General features: G+C 43.6%; 1 protein-coding gene across 1 annotated transcript in view; it reads right to left on the bottom strand.

Annotated features, from left to right (window-relative positions):
* Positions 1–20557, bottom strand: part of PLEKHN1 (pleckstrin homology domain containing N1) — a 57921-nt gene that overhangs the window by 6520 nt on the left and 30844 nt on the right. Inside the window, exons 6-10 of the mRNA XM_081954936.1 lie at positions 12525–12649; positions 11592–11741; positions 10702–10782; positions 4897–4966; positions 1046–1200 (exon numbers count right to left, since the gene is read on the bottom strand). Coding sequence (XP_081811062.1) covers positions 1046–1200; positions 4897–4966; positions 10702–10782; positions 11592–11741; positions 12525–12649 — 581 coding nt within the window. The remainder of the gene's footprint in view (positions 1–1045; positions 1201–4896; positions 4967–10701; positions 10783–11591; positions 11742–12524; positions 12650–20557) is intronic.

Raw genomic sequence — 20557 nt, 5'->3', positions numbered from 1 at the left:
CTAAACCAAGCAAGAAATTAAAATAGGAATTGGTGGGTGGGGGTGGGGGGGTAACAGAAGATCAAAGACCCTTGAATGATTGGCACGTTGAAAGAATGCAATCATAGCCTTCAAAGAATGAGGAAGAAGAGCGAGATGTTAAGGGCAGGGGTTAAATCCAGCAGGTTCTGACAGGTTCTGGAGAACCAGTAGCGGAAATTTTGAGTAGTTTGGAGAACCGGAGAAAATGCCACATCTGGCTGGTCCCAGAGTGGGGTGGGAATGGGGATTTTGCAGTACCCTTCACCTGGAGTGGGGAGGGAATGGGGATTTTGCAGTACCCTTCCCCTGGAGTGGGGAGGGAATGGAGATTTTGCAGTATCCTTCCCCTGGAGTGGGGAGGGAATGGAGAATTTGCAGTATCATTCCCCTGGAGTGGGGAGGGAATGGAGATTTTGCAGTATCCTTCCCCTGGAGTGAGGAGGGAAAGGGGATTTTGCAGTATCCTTCCCCTGAAGTGGGGAGGGAATAGAGATTTTGCAGTATCCTTCCCCTGGAGTGGGGAGGGAATGGGGATTTTGCAGTATCCTTCCCCTGGAATATGAAGGGAATGGGGATTTTGCAGTCTCCTTCCCCTGGAGTGGGAAGGAAATGGGGATTTTGCAATATCCTTCCCCTGAAGTGGGGAGGGAATGGGGATTTTACAGAATCTTTCCCCTGGAATGGGGAGGGAATGGAGATTTTGCAGTATCCTGTGTGGGCCACAACCGTGGTAGGCCAAAATAATTCTCCTTCTGCTGTTGGGAATTGACCTAAATTGAGCTTTGAAATGTTTTCCCTGTCCGACCCACACAATAAGCCCAAAGACGGTGTATTTGTGATTTTGAATAAATGATGTCATTGTATGTCCTTAGTTCTCTCTGGGTTAAGAGGAATTGGCTTATCCACGTCTCTTGGGCAGAGTTATTAGTAGGAAGAGCTTTTAAGCAAGGAAACAAAGAGCCGTTCTCCTCAAACACATAATGCAGGATTGTGTTATAAGCCAACACAGGTAACAGCACCTTACCTGTGCCAGGTGAGAAGGCTTCAACCCAGAGAAACTCTCTGATCCAGAGAGGGAAGAATCCGCATGGCGGAACTGAGCGGTTTTAAGGCAGTATAACCACTCTTGGTAGTCTTCGTAGCTGGAGCAAATCACACGGATGGAGTTGATTAGCCGGCCTAGAAAAAAATAAGAGATCACGTCTTGTTCATAACCAAATGGAGCGGTTGTTTTTAAATTGGGATCTTTGAATAGGAAGTGATCCTTCAGAATCTTCCCCATCCCTTGTCTCTTTTTAATAGAATAGGAATAAGAATAGGAATAGGAATAGAATAGAATGGTGAGTAGAATGGAATGGAATATAGAATATATAATAGAAGAGAAGAGAATTAAATAGAGTAGACTAGACTACAGAAGAATTAGAAGAGAAGAGAATTAGAGTAGAGTATAAGAGAAGAGAATTAAATAGAGTAGACTAGACTACAGAAGAGAAGAGAATTAGAAGAGAAGAGAATTAGAGTAGAGTATAAGAGAAGAGAATTAAATAGAGTAGACTAGACTACAGAAGAGAAGAGAATTAGAAGAGAAGAGAATTAGAGTAGAGTATAAGAGAAGAGAATTAAATAGAGTAGAGTAGACTACAGAAGAGAAGAGAATTAGAAGAGAAGAGAATTAGAGTAGAGTATAAGAGAAGAGAATTAAATAGAGTAGAGTAGACTACAGAAGAGAAGAGAATTAGAAGAGAAGAGAATTAGAGTAGAGTATAAGAGAAGAGAATTAAATAGAGTAGACTAGACTACAGAAGAGAAGAGAATTAGAAGAGAAGAGAATTAGAGTAGAGTATAAGAGAAGAGAATTAAATAGAGTAGACTAGACTACAGAAGAGAAGAGAATTAGAAGAGAAGAGAATTAGAGTAGAGTATAAGAGAAGAGAATTAAATAGAGTAGACTAGACTACAGAAGAGAAGAGAATTAGAAGAGAAGAGAATTAGAGTAGAGTATAAGAGAAGAGAATTAAATAGAGTAGAGTAGACTACAGAAGAGAAGAGAATTAGAAGAGAAGAGAATTAGAGTAGAGTATAAGAGAAGAGAATTAAATAGAGTAGAGTAGACTACAGAAGAGAAGAGAATTAGAAGAGAAGAGAATTAGAGTAGAGTATAAGAGAAGAGAATTAAATAGAGTAGAGTAGACTACAGAAGAGAAGAGAATTAGAAGAGAAGAGAATTAGAGTAGAGTATAAGAGAAGAGAATTAAATAGAGTAGAGTAGACTACAGAAGAGAAGAGAATTAGAAGAGAAGAGAATTAGAGTAGAGTATAAGAGAAGAGAATTAAATAGAGTAGACTAGACTACAGAAGAGAAGAGAATTAGAAGAGAAGAGAATTAGAGTAGAGTATAAGAGAAGAGAATTAAATAGAGTAGACTAGACTACAGAAGAGAAGAGAATTAGAAGAGAAGAGAATTAGAGTAGAGTATAAGAGAAGAGAATTAAATAGAGTAGACTACAGAAGAGAAGAGAATTAGAAGAGAAGAGAATTAGAGTAGAGTATAAGAGAAGAGAATTAAATAGAGTAGAGTAGACTACAGAAGAGAAGAGAATTAGAAGAGAAGAGAATTAGAGTAGAGTATAAGAGAAGAGAATTAAATAGAGTAGAGTAGACTACAGAAGAGAAGAGAATTAGAAGAGAAGAGAATTAGAGTAGAGTATAAGAGAAGAGAATTAAATAGAGTAGAGTAGACTACAGAAGAGAAGAGAATTAGAAGAGAAGAGAATTAGAGTAGAGTATAAGAGAAGAGAATTAAATAGAGTAGAGTAGACTACAGAAGAGAAGAGAATTAGAAGAGAAGAGAATTAGAGTAGAGTATAAGAGAAGAGAATTAAATAGAGTAGACTAGACTACAGAAGAGAAGAGAATTAGAAGAGAAGAGAATTAGAGTAGAGTATAAGAGAAGAGAATTAAATAGAGTAGACTAGACTACAGAAGAGAAGAGAATTAGAAGAGAAGAGAATTAGAGTAGAGTATAAGAGAAGAGAATTAAATAGAGTAGAGTAGACTACAGAAGAGAAGAGAATTAGAAGAGAAGAGAATTAGAGTAGAGTATAAGAGAAGAGAATTAAATAGAGTAGAGTAGACTACAGAAGAGAAGAGAATTAGAAGAGAAGAGAATTAGAGTAGAGTATAAGAGAAGAGAATTAAATAGAGTAGAGTAGACTACAGAAGAGAAGAGAATTAGAGTAGAGTATAAGAGAAGAGAATTAAATAGAGTAGACTACAGAAGAGAAGAGAATTAGAAGAGAACAGAATTAGAGTAGAGTATAAGAGAAGAGAATTAAATAGAGTAGAGTAGACTACAGAAGAGAAGAGGATTAGAAGAGAAGAGAATTAGAGTAGAGTATAAGAGAAGAGAATTAAATAGAGTAGAGTAGACTACAGAAGAGAAGAGAATTAGAAGAGAAGAGAATTAGAGTAGAGTATAAGAGAAGAGAATTAAATAGAGTAGAGTAGACTACAGAAGAGAAGAGAATTAGAAGAGAAGAGAATTAGAGTAGAGTATAAGAGAAGAGAATTAAATAGAGTAGAGTAGACTACAGAAGAGAAGAGAATTAGAGTAGAGTATAAGAGAAGAGAATTAAATAGAGTAGACTACAGAAGAGAAGAGAATTAGAAGAGAACAGAATTAGAGTAGAGTATAAGAGAAGAGAATTAAATAGAGTAGAGTAGACTACAGAAGAGAAGAGGATTAGAAGAGAAGAGAATTAGAGTAGAGTATAAGAGAAGAGAATTAAATAGAGTAGACTAGACTACAGAAGAGAAGAGAATTAGAAGAGAAGAGTAGTAGAGTAGAGTATAAGAGAAGAGAATTAAATAGAGTAGACTAGACTACAGAAGAGAAGAGAATTAGAAGAGAAGAGTAGTAGAGTAGAGTATAAGAGAAGAGAAGAGAATTAAATAGGGTAGAGTAGAATAGACTACAGAAGAGAAGAGAATTAGAGTAGAGTAGAGTAGAGTAGAATAGAATAGAATAGAATACAGAGTAGAATGGAATGGAATATAGAATATAGAATAGAATAGAATTCTTTATTGGCCAAGTGTGATTGGACACATAAGGAATTTGTCTTTAGTGCATATGCCCTCAGTGTAAATAAAGAAAAATAAAAGAGAATGCATACATCAAGAATCATAAGATACAACACTTAGTGATAGTCATGGGTTACTAATAAGCAACCAAATCTTACTAGAGAACAAATAAAAACAATATAAATTGTAAAGATACAAGGCAACATGGCTATAGCCATAAGTGGGAAGAGATAGGTACTAGGAAGGAAGAGAATAATAATAGCAATACAGTTTTAGTAAATTATTGACAGTGTTGTGGGAATTAGTCGTTTAGCAGAGTGATGGCGTTCGGGGGAGAAAAACTGTCCTTGTGTCTAGTTGTTCTGGTGTGCAGAGCCCTAAAGTGTCATTTTGAGGCTAGGAGTTGAAACAATTTATGTCCAGGATGGGAGGGGTTTGCAGATGGAGGGAAGTCCGTGGCTGGATTCAGAGTCTCCCTGTGATGGAAGAGGTGTCCGGTCATCATTGGTGACCTTTCCAGTCAGCTTCCGACAAGCAAAGTCAATAAGGGAAGCTGGATTCGCTTAACGACCATGTGATTCACTTAGTGACTGCAACAACCATGGCCCCAAAAAGGGGTTGTAAAACTGTGCCTGGCTTCCTTTTAAACCATCTCCTTGCTTAGACATGGAAATTCTGGCCCAGAATGTCGAGGATTACCCGCAAACTCTTGATACACAAATACACAGACACGCACACACACACACACACACACACACACACACACACACGTTTACATGTAAGCAAGGGACTTACCTTCTATTAAAAAAGCAGTCTTCTGGTTTTCCTCAAATTGTACCTGGATGGCATTCAGAGGCAATTCACCCTGTTTGTAGGAGGGGGGAAATAATCAGACCCTGTTTGAAATACCAAAACTCACTCGGATGGATTTTACACAGTTCTGCCTTGTCCAGCTGTAAACACATAAATCCAACTTTTGAAGCTAAAATCAAACCCCTTTTCGCAGCCTGATGAAGCAAGGGTGGATTAACAGAGTTGGAAGGAACCTTAAAGGTCATCTAGTCCAAGGGTCACCAACTTTTCGGACCTCAGAGGCCACTAAATTCATAATTTTAAATCCCCCGGACCACTAATACGATCTGCCTAATGACCGGCAGGGCGGGCGTGGCCAGGTGGTCATGTGACTGAGTGGGCGTGGCCAACTTGATGTCAATCACGTCAAAGGGCGCCTTGCCTCCCAGCCCTTCCTCGCCTGCCCACCCGGGCTCCTTAGGGCCCCAACAGGAAGCAGTTGCTGGAGCTAAGCAGCCCCCAGGAGAAAAGAGTTGGCAAAACAGCTCAGTTCAAATTGGATCTGGCCGAGAAGGAGGCTCAGCAGAAGGACCTCACTGAGGACTAGGAGCATAGGCTTTCCAAGCAGAGGGAAAACCTGCGGGAGCGTAAGGCCAAGGACTGGCGCCTGGAGGCTCAGTGGGCTGAGATGGTCAGCCAGTTCCAGGCCATGATGCAGCCCCACTGGAACGAGACCCTCCGGCTCTTCGCCACCAGCGGCTCTTCCCTCCAGCCTTCGCCCAAAGCCCCCCACCAGGAGGCTGAAGGAGACCCCAAGTCAGGATTTCTGCCCCCCTCTGACCCTCACAAAAAGACCCCGAAGGGGGAGACTCTTTGCAGCAACACAAGCCTTCATTGCACGTATCCGTCCCAGGGGCCATCGTTTGAGGTCCCCTGATTGAGTGCGATATAAATATTGCTTTGCTTAGCAATGGGAATTCTGTCCCAAGATACGGCCGGAGGTTGAGGACTATTGTAAAACGGTGCATCTCCTGGAGAAGTTGGACAGGATCTAAGGAAAAACTCAATATTGTGACATATTCTTACACAACTCCCTTGTTTTTAAAAGTTAAAAACCAACCACTCTCAAGAGACGCTCTGCAGAGATTCTAGGGCTGTTTGGATGATTGTTGACTTAAATCCTTGTGTCTGAAGCCAACGCTTTGAGAGTTAATGCTCCGGTTTGAAAAATTTCCATGACCTAAAGAACTTTATACCTCCGGGAGTTTACCAGCTACAAATCCTTCAAGAGTCCGCAAGGCTCTTTTCCCCTTCTCCAGCAATTTGCAGATGGGGTTGAGGCTGGTTTTCAGGTGTGTGTGTGTGTGTGTGTGTGTGTGTGTGTATGTTCAGCTGGAAGGAACAAAGTTCTCTCCTGCTCCCCCCCAAACTGAACAAATTAAGAGTGTGCATTTGTGTGCAGAAGGATGAGTCCAAGGGGAAAAAATCTAAAGCAGAGGTGTCCAACCTTGGCAACTGTAAGGAATGGAATAGAATGGAATGGGAATGGGAACGGGAATAGAATAGAATAGAATTCTTTACTGGCCTAGTGTATTCTATTCTACTTTGTTCTATTCTATTCCATTCCACCTTATTCTATCCTCCTATATTCCATTCCATTTTCTATTCTATTTTACTCCTATTTTCTATTCTATTCCATTCCATTCCATTCTCTATTCTATTCCATTCCATTCCATTCCATCTTATTCTATTTTATCCTATCCTATCCTGCATTCCATTCCATTCCATTCCATTCCTTATTCTATCCTATCCTATCCTATCCTATCCTATCCTATCTTATTCCATTCCACTTTATTCCATTCCATTCCACCTTATTCTATTCTATTCTATTCCATTCCATTTCTTATTCTGTCCTATCCTATCTTATTCCATTCCATTCCACTTTATTCCATTCCATTCCATTCCACCTTATTCTATTCTATTCTATTCCATTCCTTATTCTATCCTATCCTATCCTATCTTATTCCATTCCATTCCACTTTATTCCATTCCATTCCATTCCACCTTATTCTATTCTATTCTATTCCATTCCATTTCTTATTCTATCCTATCCTATCCTATCTTATTCCATTCCATTCCACTTTATTCCATTCCATTCCACCTTATTCTATTCTATTCCATTCCATTCCATTTTCTATCCTATCCTATCCTATTTTATTCCATTCCATTCCACTTTATTCCATTCCATTCCACCTTATTCTATTCTATTCCATTCCATTCCATTCCTTATTCTATCCTATCCTATCCTATCTTATTCCATTCCATTCCACTTTATTCCATTCCATTCCACTTTATTCCATTCCATTCCACCTTATTCTATTCTATTCCATTCCATTCCATTCCATTCTATTATTCTATTCTATTCTATTCCATTCCATTCCTTATTCTACCCTATCCTATCCTATCCTATCCTATCCTATCTTATCCCATTCCATTCCACTTTATTCCATTCCATTCCATTCCATTCTTCTATTCTATTCTATTCCATTCTATTCCATTCCATTCCTTATTCTACCCTATCCTATCCTATCCTATCTTATCCCATTCCATTCCACTTTATTCCATTCCATTCCATTCCATTCTTCTATTCTATTCTATTCCATTCTATTCCATTCCATTCCTTATTCTACCCTATCCTATCCTATCCTATCTTATCCCATTCCATTCCACTTTATTCCATTCCATTCCACCTTATTCTATTCTATTCTATTCTATTCTATTCTATTCTATTCTATTCTATTCTGTTCTGTTCTGTTCTGTTCCGTTCCACCTTATCCTATCCTATCCCATTCCATTCCAACTCTGTTATTCTATTCTAAGACCCCCCTCTCCTCCCCCCCTCTATATCCGAGATGAGTCCAAATAGCACCAACGAAGCAGCAGGGAAGAGAAGGAAAACTGCCTGCCCCCCCCCCCCCATTTTCCAAAAAGGGCCATGCGCCCCCCCCCACCCTTTTATCCATTGCTTCCTCGTTCCAGAGACGCCCGTTTCGGTCCGGCCAGGGGGCTGAGTCACCTGCAGCTTTGCAACCTTGCAACTCAAAAATAGGTTGGCCGGCTCCGTGAGAACTAGGCTACCGTTTGGGCTGGGCCGCCGAGCCACTCTTGCGCCACCCCTCAAGGAAGGCAGCTGCAGGCTGGCCACCACCCTGCTGACAGCTTCCTAACCACAACTATTCAGACAAGATCTCCGGCTTTCCCGGAGAATGAAAGAAGCGGGGGTGCTACTTTATTTCCCTCCCCTGCTCCCTTTTAAAGGGACAGGGTGCTCTCCATCCCATGGAGAGCCTCCGGTGAGGGCACCCCGTGCCAAGGGTTGGTCTACCCTCCTGTGCACACTGGAGGAACCGGCTGAGATGGGAATCAGTGCGAAATACTGCTGAAGATTCAGCTGGGCGAGGCGGAAATTAAAATAAACTGGGAACAGCCCAGTTCAGATTTCACGGCTTGTTAACACAAACCCAAGTGGACTTTTGAAGGTTTATCTTGGTGACGTTGAGTCTCATCTGTGCCTCATCTTATAGCAAAGGGTAAAGGTTTCCCTCGCACATATGTGCTGGTCGTTCCTGACTCTAGGGGGCGGTGCTCATCTCTGTTTCAAATCCGAAGAGCCAGCGCTGTCCGAAGACGTCTCCGTGGTCATGTGGCTGGCGTGACTCAACGCTGAAGGCGCACGGAACGCTGTGACCTTCCCACCAAAGGTGGTCCCTATTTTTCTACTTGCATTTGTTACGTGCTTTCGAACTGCAGAAGCTGGGACGAGTAGCGGGAGCTCACTCCGTTACACGGCCCTAGGGACTCGAACCGTCGAACTGCCGACCTTTCTGATCGACAAGCTCAAGGTGTTAGCCACCGAGCTGGTTTTAAAGCTGGAAAAATCTCCATAGGGCAGGACAAGAAGCAATGGGTGGAAACTAATCAAGGAGAGAAGCAACTTAGAACTAAAGGAGAAATGTCCTGATAGTTAGAACAATTAATCAGTGGAACAGCCTGCCTCCAGAAGTTGTGAATGCTCCAACACTGGAAGTTTTTAAGAAGAGATTGGACATCCATTTGTCTGAAGCGGTGTAGGGTTTCCTGCCTAAGCAGGGGGTTGGACTAGAAGATCTCCAAGGTCCCTTTCCAACTCTGTTATTCTATTTCTGTTTCTTATTCTATTTCATTTGGGTTTTTTTGCTCGTCATACAGAGGAGGGAGTGAAGTTGTCCTTGGGCAGGATTCGAACTCGGGGCTTTTTAAACCCATCAGGAACAGGCCGACACCTGAACCGGGGAGATCTTTAAATAGAGGCTCAGAGCTGTTTTCCGGGGGAGGGAGAAAGGGGGTTGGATAGATGTCCTCTTAGGTCCCTCCCTATAATCCCTCTAGGATTCTACTGATTTTAAGATCAATTTATCTTTGGCTGCTCAGAACACCGTATACATATCCTGAAAGTTGCAACACGGCCCCCAATTTTGTCATTCCGTTAAAAAGGCAACTTTAAGAGAAAAAAATAATAATTCCCCATGCAAACTCTTCTCGTCTGTACATTTATTAAACTTACTTTATTTATTAAATTTATCAGCCGGCCATTTCACTGACCATTTCACTGCAATTCTATGCTTTCCAAAGTTTGGGAAATATAACAATAGCAATAGCACTTAGACTTATATACCATTTCACAATGCTTTATTAAGTGGTTTTACAGAGTCAGCCTCTTGCCCCCCCCAACAATCTGGGCCTTCATTTTACTGACCTTGGAAGGATGGAAGGCTGAGTCAACCTTGAGCCAGTCGGTTAGGATTGAACTGCTGGCAGTGGGCAGAGTGAGCCTGCAAATACTGCATTCTAACCACTGTGCCGCAACGGCTCCTTCCTTCCTTCCTTCCTTCCTTCCTTCCTTCCTTCCTTCCTTCCTTCCTTCCTTTCTTCCTTCTTCCTCCTCCCTCCCTTTGCAATAGCATTTAGACTTATATACCGCTTTGCCAGTGCTTTTACAGCCCTCTCTAAGTGGTTTACAGAGTCAGCATCTCTTGCCCCCAACAACCTGAGCCCTAATTTTACCCACCTTGGAAGGATGGAAGGCTGAGTCAACCTTGAGCCAGTCGGTTAGGATTGAACTGCTGGCAGTGGGCAGAGTGAGCCTGCAAATACTGCATTCTAAACCACTGTGCCACCATAGCTCCTTCCTTCCTTCCTTCCTTCCTTCCTTCCTTCCTTCCTTCCTTCCTTCCTTCCTTCCTTCCTTCCTTCCTTCCTTCCTTCCTTCTTCCTCCTCCGTCCCTTTGCAATAGCACCTAGACTTATATACCGCTTTACAGCCCTCTCTAAGCGGTTTACAGAGTCAGCATCTTTTTCCCCCCAACAATCTGGGTCCTGATTTTACCCACCTTGGAAGGATGGAAGGCTGAGTCAACCTTGAGCCAGTCGGTTAGGATTGAACTGCTGGCAGTGGGCAGAGTGAGCCTGCAAATACTGCATTCTAAACCACTGTGCCACTACGGCTCCTTCCTTCCTTCCTTCCTTCCTTCCTTCCTTCCTTCCTTCCTTCCTTCCTTCCTTCCTTCCTTCCTTCTTCCTCCTCCGTCCCTTTGCAATAGCACCTAGACTTATATACCGCTTTACAGCCCTCTCTAAGCGGTTTACAGAGTCAGCATCTTTTTCCCCCCAACAATCTGGGTCCTGATTTTACCCATCTCGGAAGGATGGAAGGCTGAGTCAACCTTGAGCCCGGTGACCTTATGAGCAAAGCAAAGGATTTTGTCTTACCTTGAAGTAGAGGCCGTTACATTCCTCAGAGACAATAACCAGGGTAGAAGGATAGAGCACCAACAGGCGATGATGCTGTTCCTGTTGGTGTCAAAGAAGACAGTGTTTCATATAAATAAGAGACACGCCATCTGCATACCGGGATGCAGAGGTTGTTGAAAAAGAATATTATTATTACTATTGGCTGTACAGTCAGCTAGATGTTTAGACTGGATTTGTGTATCTATGGATTTATTATTGTTATTATTTCCTTGTTCAATGAAAACTTCAGAAATAGGTATAGGTATGGATTGGGGTGGGATGGGATAGAATAGAATAGGATGGGATAGGATAGGATAGAATAGAATAAGAAATAGAATAGAATAAGAATTAGAATGGAATGGGTTAGAATTAGAATAGGAATAGAAAAGAATAAAAAAGAATAAGAAATAGAATAGAATTAGAATTAGAATGGAATGAATTAGAAATTAGAATAGAATAAGAATTAGAATGGAATGGAATGAATTAGAAATTAGAATAGAATAGAATAGAATAGAATAGAATAGAATAGAATAGAATAGAATAAGAAAGAGAAGAGGAGAGGAGAGAAAATAGAATGGAATTAAAATGGAGTGGAATGAATTAGAATTGGAATAGAATAGAATAAAAAAGAATAAGAAATGGAATAGAACAAGAATTGGAATGGAATGAATTAGAATTAGAATAATGAGAAGGGAAGGGAAGGGAAGAGAAAGAGAAAGAGAAAGAGAAAGAGAACAGAGCAGAACAGGGGTATAGATAGATATTGTTTTGTCCCAAAAGAAAATGGCATTTCTGTCCCTCCCATTTGAGATTCATTCAACCTGTTCCTTCCCTCCCTCCCAATCCTCCTCCTATGAAGGACTCCGCACCTGGAAAGGTAAATGCTGCAACTTGACTTTGGAGACACAAAGGATGTCGCCCAGGGACTTGCGCTGGGTGCCCTTCCATTCTTGCACATGGGCGTTTTGCATCGACCACCGCAGCTGCTCCTTGCCCAGCAGGCCCTGCGTCCAGGCCCTCTAAAAGGGGAGGGAGGAGAGCAAATCTCATCATCACAGCAACCGTCCCGTCCTTCTCCTCTCCACTTAAGAGACTTAGAATAAGTCTTAAGTGGACACTTCCTCCCTCCCCCTTTGCTTCTTTTCCTTCTCCTTCCTTCCTCCCTCCCCTTCTCCCTGCCTAACTGCTTCCTTCCTTCCGCTCTCCTTCCCTTCACTTCTTCCCTTCCTCCCTCTTTCCCTCCCTTCTTCCCTCCCCTTTCACTCTTCCTCCCTCCCTCCCTCCTTCTATCCTTCTTCCTTCCTTCCCTCCCCTTTTTCTTCTTTCTCTCTCCCTCCCTAACTCCTTCCTTCGTTCTGCCCTCCTTCCCTCCCTCCCTTCCTCTCTTCTCCTTCCCTTTCTCCCTCTTTCCCTTCCTTCTTCTCTCCCTACTCACTTCCTTCCTTCCTCCTCCGTCTCTCTTCTTCCTTCCTTTCTTCCTTTCCTTTCTTCCTTCCACCTTCCCTCCCTCCCCCTTTCTTTTTCTTCTTTCTCTCCCCCTCCCTCCCTCCTTCCTTCTGTCTGCCCTCCCTCCCTTCCTCCCATCCTCCCTTCCTCTCTTCTCCTTCTCCCTCCCTCTTTCCCTCCCTTCTTCTCTCCCTACTCACTTCCTCCCTCCCTCCCTCCCTTGTCTCTCTCTTCTTCCTTCCTCCCTCTTTAACCTAGATTCAGGGAACACCGCATGGCCCAACCATGCCATCTGCAAGCTCTGGCATTGGCGCCACTGTTTGGGCTGATCTCCCAGTCCCCGTCTAGATCTTCACCTGAGTCTCCAGGGGCAAATCTGGCCGTCCTCCGCTTAAATTGATCTGTTTCTCCAGGTGGTAGAGCCAGTGCCTCAGTTCACCCTGGCTGGGGCAGTAGATGGTCAGGGGGGAGAGCAGGGGACCTAGGAGAGCAAAAGAGGCGTGGTATTCATTTGCACCGTTTGAGTTTTTGCACTGATTTTTTTGCAAAGGGGAAAAAAAACTGACTCGAACACACTGCTTTCCCTTTCTGTCCTTCGGCTCACTCCAGGGGACCATCCAGGCAGAAAACCATATTTTTAATGTTGCCTTTGTTATATTTGTGTTGTATTTGTGCTGATAAATAAATAAAGGGAGACTAGTATAGATCTATTTCAAGCTATTTAGCTCTCATCACCTAGCCATACCCTTACTGGGTAAATGCCCGTACCAAACATAAGAGTTTGGGGCATCTGGAAGATTTCTCTCTGGGGATGATTCTTTGCTGGATCTCTTCACCAATGGGAGAGGCTTTTATTTTGGAATTGGTGGTTTTTTTCCAGGTAGGTGGTGGGGGTCTGTGTTTAGAGGTTACATCACCCTTACATCAAAGGCACCACAGATAAAATCAGCAAAATTCTCCGCAAACACAATATCAAGACAGCCTTCAACACTGACCAAAAAATAGCCAACGTCTTAAGAAACTCCAAAGACAAAATCCAGCTAGAAAACCAAGGACTCTACAAAATACCATGCAAAATCTGCCCTGCAACATACATGGGACAAACGAACAGGAGAATAAATGCACGCATCGCAGAATACAAGAACTCAGTAAGAATAAAAAGAAAAAAACTTCCTCCCTTTTCCAGCACCTTAAAGCTACAGGACATGAAATTAATTTTGAAGGAACCAGGTTAATCTCCAAAACATTCAACAAGAGAATAATTATGGAAGCTATCGAAATAGAGAAACAACCCCACAATATGAGTAAACGTGACGATACCTCCCGCCTACCAGACATCTGGAAACCAGCCCTAATCATCAAACAAGCCCCACCCACCACCCAGTGTTAAGTAATTAAGCTCCCCGTTGGGAGACCGAGTATGCAGAGAAGTGTAATGAGAGTGATGTGGAATAACACGCACAAACCAGCATACAGAGACACTGAATAGTATAAAAATATAGTAGTTTACTATGTAGAAATATAGAAGTATTCAGAGTCCGGTTATTAGTCCAAGTCATACACAGTTCAGTCATTCAGTTATCAAATAGTCAGTCCAACACACAAAGTATAGCTAAACAGTAGCAAACCACAATACCTCGGTATACACCAACCAGCTTCTAACAAAACAGAGAGAGAGCTAACAGCCATTCTGGCTCCCTCTTATAGCTGCTTGAGGTAACAAACCAATTATAATCTCTTAAGCATTTAAAGTAACAGTAAAATAATCATAGCTTATATACATTGCGGAACCAAGCCTAGGGTTACATCCCTAACACCCAGGACGTTACAACACGAAACAACAGTAGACACACAGCCAGCACCAATCAGCACCAATCTACCAATCATGATACAACCACACAACCAATCATTCCACTTACTGAAACAATGCAGCACTCCACACACCCCCACCAAGATTTATAGAAAGCAGCTCCGACCACACTTTAAGCGCAAAACCAAGCCTAAATATGGGAGGAAGGTCACTACTCCCTCTTTCTGTCCTTCAGCTCATCACAGAAGACCATGCAGGCAGAAAACCATATTTTTATTTTTAATGTTGCCTTTTTATATTTGTGTTGTATTTGTACTGATAAATAAATAAAGGGAGACTAGTATAGATCTATTTTGAGCTAATTAGCTCTCATCAGCTAGCCATACCCTTACTGGGATTTGAACCTGGGCTGTATTATATCTTAGGCAGGAGTCTTAGCTACTAAGCCACAGGCTCGCCTCCTTATCAGTTGAGCCAGGGAAATAGGTATGTATTTGTGTTATTTATCAGTACAAATACAACACAAATATAAAAAGGCAACATTAAAAATAAAAATATGGTTTTCTGCCTGCATGGTCTTCTGTGATGAAAGAGGGAGTAGTGACCTTCCTCCCATATTTAGGCTTACCAGGGGTTGTAACACAAATACATATATATGCTGGTCTTGTTGTATACGAAAACATATGTGTTTGTGTATTCCTGCATATAGAAAACTAACCCCTCATGACAAAATTGAAACGCTTTTCCTGCTGAAATTCTGTGCTGTCCTTTTTTTTGTTGTTGTTAAGGTCATTTAAAGCTAGAGTGGACGCAATTTAAGAAAGACTCGACTTTAGATCAAAGGAATTTATCAAAGTTAAACACGTCTGCTGTCCTATCAACCCCTGAAGTTGTTTTTCCCCTACATCTCCAGCCTCTCTGTGTTGACACAACTTCACCTTGTCTGAAACTCCGTTTGTTTTGCTCACAGTGCCCGAAGCCCTTTTGGGTTTTGCTGGGTGCCTGTACTCAGCGAAAAAAACAAGGGTCCAAAGCTGAAAATTTTTCTCATCCTGTCCTGTATTTTATTTCTTCCTCTGGGGTACAGTTTCGCCTTCCTTCCCAACCGCAAACAAGTCACACGAGAGAAAACAGGAAATAAAAACTAAGCATTGTGGGGCAGTCCAAATTTATAGCCAAGCGATTTCTGTTCTGTTACCTCCTGCCTGAAATAATTACCGTATTTTTCAGAGTATAAGATGCACTCCCCCCCCCCAAAAAAAAGAGGGTGAAAAATTTGGGTGCGTCTTATACACCGAATGTAACCAAAAACCGCAAGGCACAGAGGAGGCGATGGTCTGTGACAATCCCTGCAGCCTGGAACGGCTGATTGGGGGTATTCCAGGAGGCAAATCCACCCGCCAATCAGCTGCTCGTGCTGAATCAGGTTGCAATAACGTGCTGAAGCTGACCTGGCTGTTTGCTATTTGCTGCAAGGAGGTGTCAGAGTTTGCAGCAGCAATCACATCCAGAAAGCACACACAGGTAACGGATTCAGCAGGATTCAATAACTTCTCTTTATATATAATACAACACATGAAGTAAATATACAATACCAAAAGCAGCTTTTCCAACGTGGTGGTTCAGCAGAGGAGAGAAGTTTCACTTTCAGTTTTAGTTTCAGATATCAGCATGCAGCTTTAGTACAGAACAAGCCACGCCCAGGCTCCTTGCTGTCTCCTTCCTTGTTGCTCACCCAGCAAATACTGTTTGCTTCCAAACAGCCCTCAACTCTCTCACACACTGACAGGATGCTAACCAGATGAATACCATGGATGCTGGTAGGCAGAGGCCGAATTTTTTTTCTCTTATTTTCCTCCCCAAAAACTAAGGTGCGTCTTATACTCCAGAGCATCTTATACTCCATCAATATACAGAGATCCTCAACTTACGACCACAACCGGCCCCAGAATTTATGTTGTTAAGTGAGACGTGTGTTCAGTGAATTTTCCTCAATTTTACGACCTTTCCTGCCTTGGTTGTGAAGCGAATCACTGCGGTTGTTAAGTGAGTCACACGGTCATTAAGTGAATCTGGCTTCCCCGTGGACTTTGCTTGTTGCAAGGTCACAAAATGGCATCACATGACCCTTTGACGGGAAGACTGCAATCGTCATAAGTACGTGCCCGTCACCCAGTGTCTCAATTTTGATCACGTGACTATAGAGACACTGCAACGGCCGTAAGTGTGAAAAGCGGTCATAGCTCGCCTTTTTTCAGCGCCATCGTAACTTTGAGTGGACACTGAATGGACTGTTGCCAATCAGGGACTCTCTCTGACTTTTTTTTCCTGTTGGAAAAAGCTATAATTCTAATTCAAGATTGATTCCTGGGCAAGCATCCAAGAAGCAGGATGTCTAGCAATGTCAGCTGTTTTCCCAGCTGGATCACCTCTTGGTCTCTTTACCCAGCCCTGATGGTCAACGTAGGAACTCTGCTCAGCCACACACCGGTTCCCACCGGAGGATGCAGACCTTGGCTCAGACCTTAATCATTTCCTGTCCCTGCCCTCTTAATCAAACTAATTACGGGCCTGAACAGCTGTGCTTGGACTGCCAAGATAAGCCCAGACTGCCGTAAGCCGTCATAACAAGCCGTTATCGGCGGAATGAGTACTTTGGCCTGGCAGTGCCCCTGTGTTTGAACACAAAGAGGGAATCATTAATTCGCCTCCCTGTTGGGAGAAACTTTTCTCTCACATTGTGCCAACACTGGGGAAACTGAGTCAGACAGCTTCTTTCCTTCCTGAAGCTTCACAGTGCAATTCTGCATTCTAACCAATAGAGAAGGAAGGAAGCAAGCAAGCAACAGCACTTAGACTTATATATCACTTCACAGGGCTTTTACAGCCCTCTCTAAATGGTTTACAGAGTCACCCTCTTGCCCCCAACAATCTGGGTCCTCATTTTATTGACCTCGGAAGGACAGAAGAGTCAACCTTGAGCCAGTCGGTCAGGATCGAACTCCTGACGGTGGGCAGAGTCAGCCTGCAATACTGCATTCTAACCAATATTATTAGGGAGGGAGGGAGGGAAGGAAGGAAGGAATAGCACTTATATACCGATTCGCAATGCTTTACAGCCCTGTCTAAGCGGTTTACAGAGTCAGCCTCTTGCCCCCCAACAATCTGGGTCCTCATTTTACCCACCTCAGAAGGACGGAAGGATGAGTCAACCTTGAGACAGTCAGTCAGGATCGAACTCCTGGCAGTGGGCAGAGCTAGCTTGCAATACTGTATTCTAACCACTGGGAAGAGAGGGAGGAAGGGAGGGAGGAAGGGAGGGAGGGAGGGAGGGAGGGAGGGAGGGAGGAAGGAAGGAAGGAAGGAAGGAAGGAAGGAAGAACAGCAATAGCATATAGACTTATATACCACTTCACAGTGCTTTATAGCCCTCTCTAAGTGGTTTACAAAGTCAGCCTCTTGCCCCCAACAAACTCATTCCTAATTTTCTGCAACCATCCATTGCATGTTTTAGCCTCCAGTCCCCTCGTCATCCTGTTTGCTTTTCTCTGCTCTGAGTCTCAACATCTTTTCTACATCGTGGTGACCAAAACTGGATGCCGTATTCCAAGTGTGGCCTTCCCAAGGCATTATAAAGTGGTATTAATGCTTCACGTGATCTCGATTCTATCCCTCTGTTGATGCAGCCTAGAACTGTGTTGGCTTTTTGCGCAGCTGCTGCACACGGCTGGCTCCTGTTTAAATGGTTGTCCACTAGGACTCCAAGATCCCTTTCACAGTTACTACTGTTGAGCAAGGTACCACCTATACTGTACCTGTGCATTTCGTTTTTCTTGCCTAAATGTAAGACTTTACTTTTCTCTACATTGAATTCCACGTTGTTAAGGCAGGGCTCAGGGTTCAAGTCAAGAAAATTGGGAACATCTCACGAGGGCCAAAGATGGATAGCGCAGCCACACAAACCCAGTGGGGGGAAATTGTGCCAGACGTAATAGCAGGATTCTGAGTCACCGGCTCAGATTTTTGAACCGTCCTAACATTTCAAACTGGAGTGGAGCACCTGGCTCTTGGATCCAGGTATTTTTACAGGCAGGGTTTATAAGATGCCACCGTGGGGCTGGTGGAAAGGTTGTGAACTTTCCCCACCTCGCTGTCTAAAAAAAATCACACCCAATTCCCTTCAGGCCGTTCTGCCTAAAAAGAAAGATTTGGGGTTTTTTATTTGTAAACAACCGGTAGGCTTGCCTTTGTTTCAAAGGGCGATGTTATCTCAAACCAGAAGGAAATATTTCCTCTTCCACCACCCGTAGGCAGGGCAGGGCGCCGATCTGAGATTTCGGTCTCTTTGGTTTGCATGGACTGCCCCCCACCCCACCCCACCCCCCAAAAATGGAAGGCATAAAATAGAATAGAATAACAGAGTTGGAAGGGACCTTGGAGGTCTTCTAGTCCAACCCCCTGAAGAAGGTTATTTCTTCATCTTCGTAGCCACACACACCGCCCCCAGCTGTTGAGGATTTTAAAAAGGTAACCCACGCTGAAGATGGTTTAAAAAGAGCACGAAATGACCTGGTCCAGAAAGATGGAGAAATTAACAGAGATGGGTTCAATAAGACAGCTTTTGTATTACCAGTTCTGAAAGGAATTTTGAAATTGACAAGCTCTGGCGTGAAATTGACTAGAGAACGAACAGACCTAAGGAAGGAAAAAGGTGCTTTGCTCCTTCCAAAGGACTCTTGAACAAGAATATTCCGAAGATGTTGGATAGCTATTTGTCTGAAACGGTATAGGGTTTCCTGCCTAGGCAGGGGGTTGGACTAGAAGACCTCCAAGGTCCCTTCCAACTCTACTATTGTATTGTATTGTATCTTCAAACCTAAATAAAGTGCACAGCCAATTCAGAATTTAGCTATCTTTTCCCCATAAAGGTTTCTCCCACAACTGTTGTTGTGGTCTGCTGACAACCTGCAGAGCTGGCAGCAGAGTCGGACAGTGAGGAGGTTGGGGAGGAAGATGGGCCAGTCCTGGAGTCTGGGGAAGCCTCTGATGAGGGCTCTGCGTTGGAGGCAGAGAGGGGGCCAGGGCCCTATGCCAGTTATCAGCTGCCTTTGGAATCGGATATATCAGTGGGGCAGAGGAACAGGGGGAGCCTGTTCCCAGTGCACACATGCGCAGAGCTGCCAGAAGGCCAGAACTGTTAAGACAAAAGGGACAACTCGGGAGTAAGGCTTGGAGATGATTGGCCCCTCCCGTAAGACATAAAGGAGGAGCAAAGGCACAGAAGCAACTTTGTTCGTTCTGGTCGGTTTAAACTCTGAAGCTCGGTTTTGACTCTGTGCTCCGTGTGGCCTTGCAAAGCTAATTGCCAATTAGGTCTCTGGCAGCGTTTCAAGGGAGGTAAAGGTGGGGGCTGAACAGCCTTACCCCGAAAGACTTTGGCAGACTTCTGTCGGACTCTTTGCAAACTATTTGGGACTCGTTATGGGCTGTGAATGAACATAATTCACAGCTGTTGAAATAAAAAGAGGGTTTGGGGGACTAAGCATGTGCTTTTTACTCTGTCAGAAAGCCTAGGTCACAACAACTGTTGCCAAACACGCCATTCATCTGAGAACCAAACTCAAGACCCCCACTCTCCTTTCCAAGTAAGATTTCTGGATCTTTGAGCTACTGCTTGCAACTCAGCAATTATTTTAATCTATCAAACTCCCTTCCTTTTTTTCCCCTCTCTGGGCTTCCCCTTGCTCTGAATCATGATTCCTTGGCGGAAACTGTTTCCTGGGAGAATAAGACCGGTTCCTTAGTCATCCGGAGAGAAGCACCTCTTCGGCTACTATGAATAATAGTTAAATGGGTGTGATGTTAGAGCACCGATAAAGATTGTGGATTCTCTTGAACGCCGATGAATGGTGCCCATTTATGCGTCCTGCCCACATGCTTCTGGAAACGAATGAAAATTAAAACAACAGATGATGCTCAAATATTTGGGGACCAACATGGAAACCAAGTCCTATGAGGAGTGGGTTGAAGGACCCTGGCATGGTTAGATGCTATGGTTTTCCCAGTTGCAATGGATGGCTGTGAAGGTTGGACCATAAGGAGGGCTGAGCGCCAAAGAATGGAGGCCTTTGAACTCTGGTGCTGGAGAAGAAGACTCCTGCATTGAGTCCCTTGGACTGCACGGCCATCCCACCGGTCAGTCCTAGAGGAGATCCACCCTGGCTGCTCTTTAGAAGGCCAGATCCTGAAGAGGAAACTCAAAGACTTTGGCCACCTGATGAGAAGGAAGAAGGACTCCCTGGAGAAGAGCCTCATGCTGGGAAAGATGGAGGGCAAAAGAAGAAGTGGACAGCAGAGAAGGAGGTGGCTGGATGGAGTTAAGGAAGGAGTCGGCGTGAGCTTCAATGGACTCCAGAGGATGGGAGAGGACAGGAAGGCCTGGAGGGACGTTGTCCATGGGGTCACAATGGGTCGGACACAACTTGGCAACTAACAGCATGGTTAGATGCAGAAGAGAAGGTCGCAAGAGGCATGATAGCTGTATTCAAATGTCTGTGGGCTGCGGACGGCTTGCAAAGG

This window comes from Natrix helvetica, assembly GCF_964273705.1.
Source record: "Natrix helvetica genome assembly, chromosome: 5".
NCBI lineage: Eukaryota > Metazoa > Chordata > Lepidosauria > Squamata > Natricidae > Natrix > Natrix helvetica.
The sequence above is the reverse complement of the archived record's forward strand: the minus strand, read 5'-3'. Positions and strand labels throughout refer to the sequence as shown.